This window comes from Dryobates pubescens, chromosome 13, assembly GCF_014839835.1.
Source record: "Dryobates pubescens isolate bDryPub1 chromosome 13, bDryPub1.pri, whole genome shotgun sequence".
Taxonomy (NCBI): Eukaryota; Metazoa; Chordata; class Aves; order Piciformes; family Picidae; genus Dryobates; species Dryobates pubescens.
The window spans coordinates 29125924-29137694 of record NC_071624.1 but is presented as its reverse complement, the minus strand read 5'-3'; the positions used below and the strand labels follow the sequence as shown (position 1 = coordinate 29137694).

Here is an 11771-nt window from a genome sequence, read left to right as displayed (position 1 = left end):
CACCTTGCCATCCTTGAATGCGTGCGGAGTGATCGGATAATAATTAAAGCAAAGCCCTCACGCTAATGCCGGTGGCTGGCTGGCATGTTTGTCGTCACACGGAACTTCACACGACAGAGGCGAGCCAGCCTCCCCTGGGGACAAGTGGCCAAACAGCCTAGGGCGGGAATTTTGCCTGCGCTACAGTTCTGCTCACCCCGGTTCCCCGTCACGGCTGCCAGACGGGGCCCATGCCGGCAGCGGGGTGTCCTTTGTGGCTCTGCTGTTAACCTTCGGCCGGGCCACCCCCGGGCCACCTGAGCGCCGCCGCGACATTACGGCGCCCCCTGGCGGACACGGCGCAGCACGGCTCGGCGGCGCATGGGGCGAGCTACGGCGGGCAGCGCACGGCGGTCCCGGCGGGGCAGCCCGGCCGCCAGCAGCTCCCCCACGGGCCGGGGGCGCCGGAGCCGACCAAAGAAGGCAGGCGGAGCCCCGGCCGGGCCGGGGGTTCAGGCACAGCCTGCCGGCCCCTTCGACCTAGGGGCGCAGAGCGAGCGCTGGGCCGCCTTCCAGGAGCGGCACCGGCTGAGCTGCGAGGAGGCGGCGCGGCTGCTGCTGGACGCCTAGTGAGTAGCGGGGCCGAGGCGGATCTGCCCCGGGCAGAGCGCTGTCGTGTTGGCAGCGCTCTTACAGCAGCACACACGGGCTTCTGGAGAGCTGCAGAGAACTGGAGGGTGGGGAATGTCCCCTGCATGCACCACGGAGAAAGTGGCTTTCTATGCTAAAGCTTCCTGTGGTTTCGGGCTCTCCCATCAAAAACGCCTTTGGGGGCATCGCACGGGACCTGTGAGGCGCAGCTGCTAAATCTCCACTCATTTTCTGTGCGCTTTCTTTCTAGAGCACAGCACATCATCACGGGGCTGTAATACGTGACTGTCCTTGGGAATGAAAATCTGAAAGGAAAAGGTTTTTCCTCTGCATTTGGCATTTGACCGAGCATGGTGATTCTGCCCCGTTACTACGGAGGCGTCCTGGGGGAGAGGGAGAAGCACAGGCTCTGAAATTCCTTGATCATGAAGTTCCTTGGCAATTACAACACAAAATAAAATGCAATCCAAAAATAATGGAGAAGTCACTTGTCCCTGCTTTCCCCAGGTTTTAAATGGAGGATATTTTTTGGTGGGGAAACGGGGGGAAAATTCCATTCCCAGATCCAATATGGCTGGCTGGTTCTATGGACTGTTATAGCCTGGCTCTGCACTTCGACCTGGGCTGTGGCAGGGGAGTTTATGTTCCCTATTGCATGAGGAATGTACTTGAACTGCTACTCATCTTTCCTTTTCACCATTGTAATGAAACCAGAGGACAAAAGCCAATCTCTACCTCACTCTGGCACATTTTAGTAAAATACATTTCAGTGGACACATTCTCTGGTGTTCTGCAATTGCTCAAAGCAGAACTGAATCATGCAGCACACAGCCTTACTGTTCTAAACCCCTGTATGACCACAAAACCTCTCTGTTGTTTGTCTCTGCAGCGAATACAGAGGTTTAGTCAAACACACAGGAGGCTGTCACTGCGGAGCTGTCCGCTTTGAGGTGTGGGCTTCAGCAGATCTGCATGTTTTTAACTGCAAGTGAGTTGGTTTATTCCCTATCCTCATAGATGAATGTAAACTTGTATGTTTTTGCAGTCTGTACCTTAGAGCTAAAAGAAGATGCTACAACTGCAGAGCATCCTCTGAGCTGTCTCTGTAGGGTATAATTACGTTCTGATCCAGTATGGGAACCTGTGCTGGCGATTTCAGAGGCTGCTTCTTTGGGCAGGATATCAGGTCTCACATCTGTGCTCACACAGAGACTGTCAGGAGAGATCTGATGAGTACAGGTGCTCAGGCATCTGCTTTATGTTTCCTCTGTGTGCAGTGTGCTCAAAGCACATGAGTCCTTTTTAAAGTTGATCTTCTCAGTGACCACTACATCTCTCACCACTTGTGCTTCAAACTACAGCACTGTGTGATTTCAGCAGTGTCCCCTCTTTGCCTGCAACTAGTTTGCTTCTAGCTGATGGCTAAACTTCTGAACCTTAACTTTCTTGTTTGCAAAGTGATTAATGTTGGCAAAACTGGCAAAGTCTGGTCTGAAAGATGACATTAATTTCTTAAGGCAACAGTTTGTACTTTTTATGTCTGTTGAGAGCTGCATATGTGAAGAAAAAAATGGCAGTGTATGTTGTAGGAGAATCCTGTATCAGTATGCCTGCAGGGTCACTCTGTTCCATGGGTGCTTACCCAACCACCACTGATACCACAACTCCCCTCTTGCTGCTTACCTCTGCAATGCTAGCCAGGAGCCATTTCAGCTGTCAGTAGAATTTCTGTTATCAAGAGTTCCATGCTGGATCTCATGGCTGTACTACAACTTGTCCACTGTGTCTCAAAAGGCCTGCTTTTTCTTTCACAGTTGCAGCATTTGCACAAAGAAACAGAACAGACATTTCATTGTCCCAGCGTCGCGTTTCAAGCTGCTGAAGGTAGAGTGAGAACGCAGTAAGAGCATGGCCGTGGCCATGAGCAGAATAATCCAGTGTTACCCTCAGAGATGCAAGTGGCAGCTGGCTTTCTGTCCTATATTTGTCTGGTTGGGGGAGACAGCTGAATTTAATGCCCTCTGGTGAATTTTAGGCTGTGGGTGTCTTAGTGAGCTGCCATTAGAGCTCTGTGCAGTTCTCAGGCTTGACTGGGGTGGACCTGTGTGCAGCGGGGTTCAGAGAAGGAGCATGAATGCAGAACTCTCCATCTCCAGGACAGGCATGAAGATGCTATTTTAAATTTTACATTTCTTAGCCACAGACCCATAGGAAGGAATTAACACATCTGTTTGTGTGGAAAACTGACACTGCTTTTCATTTGCTTAGGGTGCTGAGAATTTGACAACGTACACCTTCAACACACATCGTGCCCAGCACACCTTCTGCAAGACCTGTGGTGTGCAGAGCTTTTATACTCCTCGTTCTAATCCAGATGGCTATGGTAGGTAGAAAGTGGTAACCAAAGTTAAGCACCAAGCAAACCCTGGATGCTAAGAGTTTGTTCAAAAAAGTGCTAAACATCTGAACCTGTACCTCCTTCCTAAGAAACAGTCCAACCTATGAAGCAGGGGCTTCTGTCCATGACAGGTTTCTCATTGAGGCTCCTCAATCTCACAGCAATAGCTGGAGTGAGCATTTACCATGCCCTGAGATGCCCCATCCAGAGTGGTGCAGGCATTTCCCCCATGTTCTGAAAAGCAGGTTTCAAAGTCCTGTGTCTTCCCTCAGGGATAGCCCCCCACTGTCTGGATGATGGCACCGTGCAGACCGTCGTCACAGAGGATATCAATGGCAAGGAATGGGAGAAGGCAGTGAAGGAACATAAGACTATCAGAGACATGTCAAAACCCTGATACACCCTTCCAGCAGCTGACCTTGGAGCACTGCCATGGAACTGCAGTCTGGGCTTTCCTGGGTGAGGGCTGGCAAAATCAGTATCTGTTATATCTGTTCTCTGTTTCTTAAATAAATCTATGCTGTCTGTCTCTTCATTTGTGACTTCAAGTTTTCAAACTACTTCTGTTCCATAAACCACCCCAGGGCTGCTATTTTGGTCCTTTGCCCTTAGCTGTGCCAAAGTATATATCACAGTAAACAGAGCAAAGTACAAAAAAAAGCCAACCCAACAACAAACCTAACCTTTGCTTCTCTGGGTATTTCCTGTGTTCCAAGTCTGGCTTATAAAACTGTCCTGTGAGACAAATCTCTTGCTTAGAAAAGAACATGAATTTACTCTGGTTTTTCTGCATTGACTTCAATGAATTGACCATGGATTTGAAGTTGAAGGGGATTTGAATGGGCTTAGCAGGCTCAAGTTCAGTAAAGATTTACATGGGTGCTTAGCAGTGTGCAGCAGAGGGGCCACTGAAGTTATTCATGTGTTTTGCTTAAGCCTGGGCTTGCTCATGGTCTTAAGGCGGAGCAGACTTATGCTTAGGTGCTGACTCATGGCCAGGGAACTGAGTTCAACACTGCCATACTCTGTTATTGGCACAGACTCCACTGCCACCAGGAACTGGACTGTGGTCTTCAGAAGGAGGATGTGCTCACAGCAGCACATCAGGATCTGGCAGTCTGAGCTCTGATCTTGATGATGCAGTGTAGAGCCAGGAAAGATGAGAGTGCAAAGGTCTACAGAAATGTTGAGTATTGCTGACTTAGCTCCACTGTGACCTCACAGAAACCCAAATCACTAGAAAAATCTCTGTACAGCTAAGAAATTAAACCCTTGAAAGCTGCTTCACTTACCTCTAACATAAAGGGAGAGGATCTTTAACTCTTGCCTTTTACATAAGTGGAACAGCTTTTGAAACATCTCTTGCAATTTTTATCTCCACGTGTTCTATAAAAGATCTAGTGACAGTCTGGGTCTCTTGCAGCTCATTCTTATGTTCTGTGGAGGCACTTGTGAGTTGATCTGGAGCCCCACATTCTGAAGCAGGAAGAAATGCTCATGTTTCATAAGGGATGCTCTACAAAGGTGGAGCCTGCAACATGACATGCATGAAAGAAGCAGCAGCAAAGATCTGTGCAGTCAGAGAAATTTGTGTGATGTTTTATTCATAAGCTTTGGCTTTTTAAAGTTCTGACTAAGACAGGTCTTGTGGTTCTGGTTTTATCTGAGGAGAGAGCATGATCTTTGAAAAGTTATTCCTGATACCTGGATCTTACAAAAGCACCAAGAGATAGTTGCCAAGCACTCCTCACAGCTGTATCCTCCTGGGGAAAACCAGTTTGTGGCATTCTCTAATGCAGAATATTCCTGCATTTGCCTCCTTGTCAGGTTTATTTAGATTTCTTACCCTGTTGAGACAACAGAACAGCTCCCTGCTCATCTCATTGCATCAGGCAGCAAGATACTCGGAAGGAAGTTCATGCAGCCTGGGTTTTGTGGTCTGAAAGAATGGCACACCAAGAGAATCCTGTCCTCTTAAACACATAGCAGGTGTGTTTTCTTTAGTCCTGGGCATGGCAGTCTTTTTCTGCTTGTTCTTTTACTCTTGAAGTTGTGAGTGGCATCTCTTTCACAGAAGTTGGAGTGAATTGATGACCATGTAACGTGAGAAAAGCAGATAGATGTGGCGGAACCAGAGGAGCTGGCTGCCATGACACCACATGGCTCTCTAGAAGGAAAAAGAGTTGAGAAAGCATTAAAAGAACCTTCCAGACCGAATGTGAAGGCAGTTTCCTAGGCCTCCTGTGATGTTCAGTGCCAGTTTGTAGGGAAGCCTGTTTTCAGTGCACAGGGAAGAAGCAGTAGGAAGCAGAAGGCTGCCTGTGCTATGGGACCAAGGGGCAAGGGGAGGCCTATGTGCCCCTTGGTCACTTGGTGGTGTGCTGCCTAATGTTCACAGGGGTCCTGCCAGAAAGGACATTGTCAGGCAAGGGCTATGGCACTTTCTTTGTCACACATGACTCCTCCTCCCTGCGTGATCTCACACCTGGGTGCTCACATGCTGGGGCAGCAGAAACTTGATAGGTGTGCATCTGAGAACACTTTGCACGCTGCTTCCGATCATACATCGCCAGCTGAAACTGCATCTATTTATAGTGCACAGGCTCAGAGAGGTCAGGTTTCAGAAACAACACCCACAGGGCACTAACACCTCCTTTATCAGAGCACTTTCCATACCTAACTCTTATCTTTCAGCAGCCTCAAAAGCAGGAAAGTTTTGTAATCTGTGGATTAACCAGGGCTGTTTGCTGGGCAAATACTGCCATGGAATGGCAGCTAAGCAGATCTGCTATCTGAACCTGGGGACTGAACGCTTCTCATGCAGCAAAACAGGCTAAAAAATACACAATAGAGAAGGGAACTCATAAAGAGCTTTGGATCACAGGCTCAGAAGCTGTCCCCATCTTTAGTTAGAGCTGTGATTGAAGGACTCTGTTCCCAGCAGGCAGTCACACCATTCTTTTGACAGGTCCCACCATATGTTCTGAATATTTGTTGGATCCAGCCTGCTCTGAAATCCACCCCGGACACAGTGCAGAATTCAGTGCCCTGTGACTACTGAAGATCTGTGAGCTGTGCAGCCCTTTCCTGCTGTCCACACAGCACAGGAAGCAACCCATCTTGTCCATTCATGTTTTACAAATCACTCATGAGTGCCACTCACAATCCACGGGTGTAATTAGTTCTCAAGTTTTCTGTGAATATGACACTGTGACTAAAATCTTCCCAGTGGTGATGAGCTATTCAAACAGCTTAAGCAGGCACCATGCATCTCACCTTGGCTTGTTCTGTCTCCTCCTCTGTGAGTATGAAGAGGGCATCTCCAGGCAGGAGGTAGGAAATGGGCACATCCAGGATGGAGAGGTACTTCCGGAAGAGATTTACCGATTGAAGCACAAACACGTGGCACCCTAGAGAAAGGACAAATAGTTCTTGAAGGTGCCCATCCCTCCAGGCTCAGCAGGTCAGGGCAGGCTCCCCTGTAGTGCTGGTGATGAGAATCCTTTTTGTTCTAAAGGGGAGCAGCATCTACTCATGCTTCCACCAGGATCTTTGTGCCCAGCGCACATCTATGACCATTTGTAGTGGTTCTTGTTCTGTGTGTAGCCTGTGCAAAGCAAACACTGAGATGAGCAGGGAGCTGCTCTGTTGTCTCAACAGGGTAAGAATACCACAGGGGTTTGGGTTTTTTGCTTGTAATTTAAGTTATTCTTATGCAGTTAGACTCAAAAGGCACAGATGGCTCTCTGAATGCTGGCACAGTATCTTATAATGGAAATTTAAAACAGCAGTCTCTGCTTCAGCTACAGAAATGAAATTTCCTCTTTCCACTCCAATTCTTAGCTACAGAAAAAATATTTACAGGATTCAGGGATGGCTATGTCAAATATTAACTCAGGCAGGCAGTTACACTGTAACAGAGTTCCAGAATTCCCTGCTCAGATGTTTGTGAGGAAGCAGATGAAGGTAATGTGTAAAAAGATTCTACTGGTGTAGAACTTTTTCTCTGTTTTAAAGAGCCCCTGAAACTCTAAAGTTAATTGCTTTTTTCTTTACCATGGCTAAATTGTCTTCACTGATGAGCTCACAGCTACTGATGGTTCCATTAAGAGCCTCTGGCTCTCACAGGAGCTGCTTTGGGATTTCTCAGGGCTTGGAAGCTGCTGTGATTATGCTCCACACTTCAGACATTGTGTTAAAGTTTGACAGAAGAGCCCAAGGTCACAGTTTACAGAAGTGGTCAGATATGCAATTAGGTTTACAATGAGATTTTCTTCAGTGTGCCCTTAAACAGTGAAATTATCCAAGGGAGCCAAAGAGCAGGACAGGGCAGCCCTGATGGACACCCCCCAGCAAATAGAATAGAATAGAACAGAATAGACTAGAATCCATCTCCAGGATCTTTCAATTCCTTTCAAGAGAAGGATGTACAATTTGTTCCAACTTTTCAGTAGCCTTTTCCAATCACAAAAGCAAAACTGGGAACTTCAGTATTACAGACTCCAGGGCCACACTGCCCATCCAGCTCTCCTCTGCATTGACCCTGGGACACAGTTCCCCAGCAGGGTGGACAGAGCATTCGAAGGAGCTGCTTTCTCCTGCTGTAGGCAGCAATGAGCAGGGTTAGAGACCTCAAGAGAAATCACTGGCACCTCCATTCAGACAAAGGCTGACACGAGTCTCTGCCGTGCCAGGAGCCGGAGGAAAAGCCCTCCTGAAGCTCAGGGCCACCTGCTGCAGGCGCGGCCTGCCAGGAGCTGCCAGCAGATGGCGGTGTCCCACCAGCTGCCGAGGGAGCCGCGACTCACGGCCGCTTCCTGCCCGCACTGCCGTGCCCAGGCTGCCCAGGTGAGGGTCACTCTTGACAGCTCTCTGCCTTGGAGCCCCTCCTGCCTTCACTGTGTCAGCACCGTGTCCCTGATCCGTCCTACTCCATCCAAGCCTGGCAAGGTCACCGTACCCGGCCCTGCAGAGCAGCAGCTGTGCGATGCCATCTGGAAGGAGCAAGGGCTCTGCCAAGCACCCTGCAGCGTGTCCCTCAGCTGTGTGGGCATGCAGACAGCTGTGTGACCAGCATGGCCTGTGCCACCTCCTGATGCCAGCCTGAGCTGAGCCCCAGCCTCGCTCACGCTGCACCCTGACAAGTGACAGACAGCTCAGCTTGTTATGGCAAGGGCTGCTCTGCAGTGACAAGCGTGCAGCTGCACTCACAAGTGCCCTGACAGTTCTTTTACTCCCACTAAAGATATCTCTTGTTTCTAAGTAGCAAATCTGGAAGCAAGCTCGTGATGTGCCATGAGCAGGGGAACCACTTTTCCCCCTTCCCTGCAGAAATCCTCAAGGCTGCTCAGAAAGGCAGAAAGTTAGTACAGTGCTGGACTAGGGCAGAGCAGAGGAAAGGAGCTGACCTGGGTCCCCTTGCTCTTGCAGTCAGCATTCCCACTGGCCACCTGTTTGCTTTTCAGTGCTTACTGGGGAGGACAGGGCCAGAGCAAACATTAGGCAACAGGTTTTCCCTTTCCTGGATGGTTGTTAATGGACCCTGGCAATGCCACGTGAATTCCTGCTCACAGTGATGGGAACAGAGGCTGCTGTAAGGTCACCCACCACCATCTCTGAAGCCTGGGCTGCTCTGCCAACAAAATGTGCTCTCCCTCTCCTCATTGCTTTTTCTCTAAGAAATCTGAATTCATGCAGCAGTGATGCCCTTTTATTCCCCAAAGCTCAGCAGTAAGAGCTCAAAGCAATTGTGATTTCAGTATTGATCAGTCTGACCTCCTGGGTCAGATCAGGCAAGGCAATGACACTCAAGCCTCACAAAATGGAGGGCACTCTAAGAGTCCTCTGTGTTAGTGACCTGACAAGGATCTCCACCTGCTGACAGCAAAGGCTGCTCCACATGGAAACATGAGATGAGATGAAGCAGGGAAGGAATGTACAGTCCTGGGAGAGATGGAAAAGGGTTCAGAGAAACAGGCTGCTCCCTGCCAGGCAGGGTGGGAGAAGTGCTACCATTGATGAGTCTACTCCTGTGACACCAGCAGGTGAAGCTTTTCCGAGCCTGTTGTGACTGTGACCTGGGCAGGATGGGATTAACAGTGTAATACAAGCTCTCTGGGCTGGCAGAAAGGGCAAGATCAATATAGCCACTGGATTAGACCTAGAATAGAAGGGCATGGAGCCCGCAGCCTGTTCAGCTTGGCTTTCTACTTCCACACCACTTATGCAGCAAGTATGCCCAGCATGAGAAGATGATTAGCAGATCTATAGGTGCTAAAAGCTTGCACTGCTCCTGACAGACAGTAGCACACCAGCTCGTTGGGAAGAGCACTGGTTAGAGCTGGCTGTAAGGGCGGACAGATGTCCAGCCACTGTCTCAGCTTCCAGAAGCAAGCCTGCGTGTGCCTGGAGAGCTTGATAACACAGTATAAAAAGCCTGTTGTGTTTGTGCTGGCTAAAGGCATTAGAAAGCAAAGCAGGATATTTAGGGTGCTCATTTGCATACCACTGAGGCAGTGCAAGGCTTAGCTGGTTTTTGCTTTTGCAGGGAGCTTTTCTGTGGATTCCCTGATCACGTGGGCTTACACAGGTTCACCCACAAATAGCTGCCTCTCACCCAGAGGAGAGCAGCACATTGCCATGGCCTGAACGTGCCTTTCAGCTCTGTCCAGACAGCCTCAGTCCCAGCACCACTCTTGTTTCACTAAGCCCCTCTGATGCACAGCCCTGCATGCCTGCCAGATCGAATTATAAATCCTGGGAATTTCAATGAGACTGGAACTATATTTGGAAAGGCTTAGCGTAAGCAGCAGCATGGGAGCTCCCCGTTCCTTTGGTGTTTGTAGGTCACGTCAGATGTGATGTAATCAGAGCAGGAAGGCTTTCACATAGCTTCAGGAGTCTCTTGATGCTGCCAGAAAAATGGAAATGTTGTCCATATGTAGGTCTGTTTCACACCTGAACCAGCCTGAGGCACAGCCCACATTCAGGACCACGGTGTGGCTAAGAAAGCTGCACGGTCAGCACAGGAAGGTGCTTCAGTCTAGACAAGGCCTGACATCTAGCAGTGACATCTACCACTGCAGTCCTTGTTCTTTCTCTGTACTGCACACAGCACACACAGAGCTCTGCTGCATCCCAAAGCTGAACAAAGAGAAGGTCCTAGGAAAGAAGCTGGGAGTGGTACTCCTCTTTCATAGACAAGGGAATTGAGGAGACTAGACACAGAACTCAGGGCATTTGGCCATCTTAGCTCATGCTCTCTCCATCAAATCTTGGTCTGCAACTTGCTGCTAGCAGGGAATTAAAACTGACTTGCTGTGACACATTCAAAGCCTACAATGATTTAGGAATTAGCATTAAAGAAACCCAGTCTGGATAACTGTGGAGTGAGCAGGAGCTTGACTGGGTGGGCCTGGTTTAGCCACTTTCCTATGCTCTGTCCAAGCAGACAGCAGCTTTGTGCTTAAACTAGTTCTACAGACTTGCTAGAGATAAAGGCTCCAGATCTACTCTGGGACAGCAGCTAGAAAATGGGGTCAGGAGCACCCTGCCTCTGTACTTTGCTTCTTTCTTTTCCCTACCTGTACAGAGCAAAAGAAACACACACATACCCCCACCCCTTCCCCAAACAATTTGTTGTGCCAGTGCAGATTTCAGATAGCTTTCCCATACTGACCACATTTTGGTGGAAGCCTAGCTTGGTGCATGCGAGCATGGCTGAGCTGGGAATGGTTTCTGTGGCCCTTTTCACAAAGATGAAGACAAATAAAAGGGAAAAAAGACTTGTAAGTCAAATGTGACTATAAACTCTGTGACTGAACTGAGAGACCTGGAAGTATCACCTACATTCACACAAGACAGCAAGGGGCATAGGCCAGCCACTGAATTGCCACTCAGACAGCACAACCCCAAAGGACAGAAAAGTGACTGTGGAGAAGCCTGAGCTAGTAAAAAATGGAGATAAAAAGGGCAAGGAAGAGTTCAGCTGCAGGTTTCGTTTGCATTGCAAATAGAGGTGAGTTAGGCAGACAAACCCTGGACAGAGCATTCACATAAAGCATTGCCTAATGCCTGCAGGTCTGGGTGCCCAATGTGCCTACCTTCAGGTAACTTCCTCTCGGAGTGCAGGTACCTGTGAAAGGAGAGAGACAAGAGGGTGAGGTGTTCACATCCTGGATTTACAGCTATAAACACTGCTCACTCAATCAACCCTTCTCTCTTCACACACACATTAGCAAAGGCTAATCAGGGGCTGATGCCGGCTGTGCAGGTCAGGCAGAGCCTCATTCCTCACACAGTTCTGCCATTACTTTCCTCATCCTGGCTGTTTGGGCACAGCAGAAATCAGCTCCACAAATCCAACTTGCTCTCAAACCTTCACATTGCACTAAGAGAGAGTGCCAAAGGCTATTCACCTGGAAGAGCACTGGCTCTTTAAAGCCTTGTGTCTGCTGACCAGGGACATTGCCTCAGCAGCAGCTCCTGTTTAGGGACCAGCTTCTTGCTTTCTAACCTATGCTGTCACTGGGACATGCGAGAAGCTGCTTTGACTTTTTGCTCACTAAGACTTTGATCCCTTCATGACTTCGTCCTGGGAATTCTCTGTAGCAAAAATGTGTCCCCTGGAAACAGATTGAGGGGACCAGTGCAGGAGGTGTGAACAGTGATGATCCTCCCCATCAAGAAGCAAAAGCAAATGATCCTGATATGGTGAAGGCATTAGAGGGTATTAGCTTCAATT

General features: G+C 49.0%; 2 protein-coding genes across 2 annotated transcripts in view; one reads left to right on the top strand and one right to left on the bottom strand.

The window, feature by feature from the left end:
* Positions 1-336: 336 nt before the first annotated feature.
* Positions 337-3577, top strand: CENPV (centromere protein V). The gene is made up of 5 exons (XM_009903363.2): positions 337-608; positions 1520-1618; positions 2445-2514; positions 2899-3013; positions 3301-3577. The coding sequence occupies exons 1-5, from the start codon at positions 361-363 to the stop codon at positions 3423-3425; spliced, it is 657 nt and encodes a 218-aa protein (XP_009901665.2). The 5' UTR covers positions 337-360; the 3' UTR covers positions 3426-3577.
* An 815-nt stretch (positions 3578-4392) lies between these two features.
* The window catches only part of PIGL (phosphatidylinositol glycan anchor biosynthesis class L), a 61915-nt gene continuing 54536 nt past the window's right edge, over positions 4393-11771 (bottom strand). Inside the window, exons 6-8 of the mRNA XM_054167005.1 lie at positions 11131-11162; positions 6305-6438; positions 4393-5195 (exon numbers count right to left, since the gene is read on the bottom strand). Of these exons, the coding sequence (XP_054022980.1) occupies positions 5097-5195; positions 6305-6438; positions 11131-11162 (265 nt within the window). The 3' untranslated portion in view covers positions 4393-5096. The remainder of the gene's footprint in view (positions 5196-6304; positions 6439-11130; positions 11163-11771) is intronic.

Excerpts from the sequence above, each read along its gene's own strand:
- CENPV (XM_009903363.2), top strand. The coding sequence starts at position 361 with ATGGGGCGAGCTACGGCGGGCAGCGCACGGCGGTCCCGGCGGGGCAGC. Across the intron at positions 2,515-2,898 it reads CGCGTTTCAAGCTGCTGAAG|GGTGCTGAGAATTTGACAAC; the intron begins GTAGAGTGAGAA and ends TCATTTGCTTAG. Across the intron at positions 3,014-3,300 it reads TTCTAATCCAGATGGCTATG|GGATAGCCCCCCACTGTCTG; the intron begins GTAGGTAGAAAG and ends GTCTTCCCTCAG.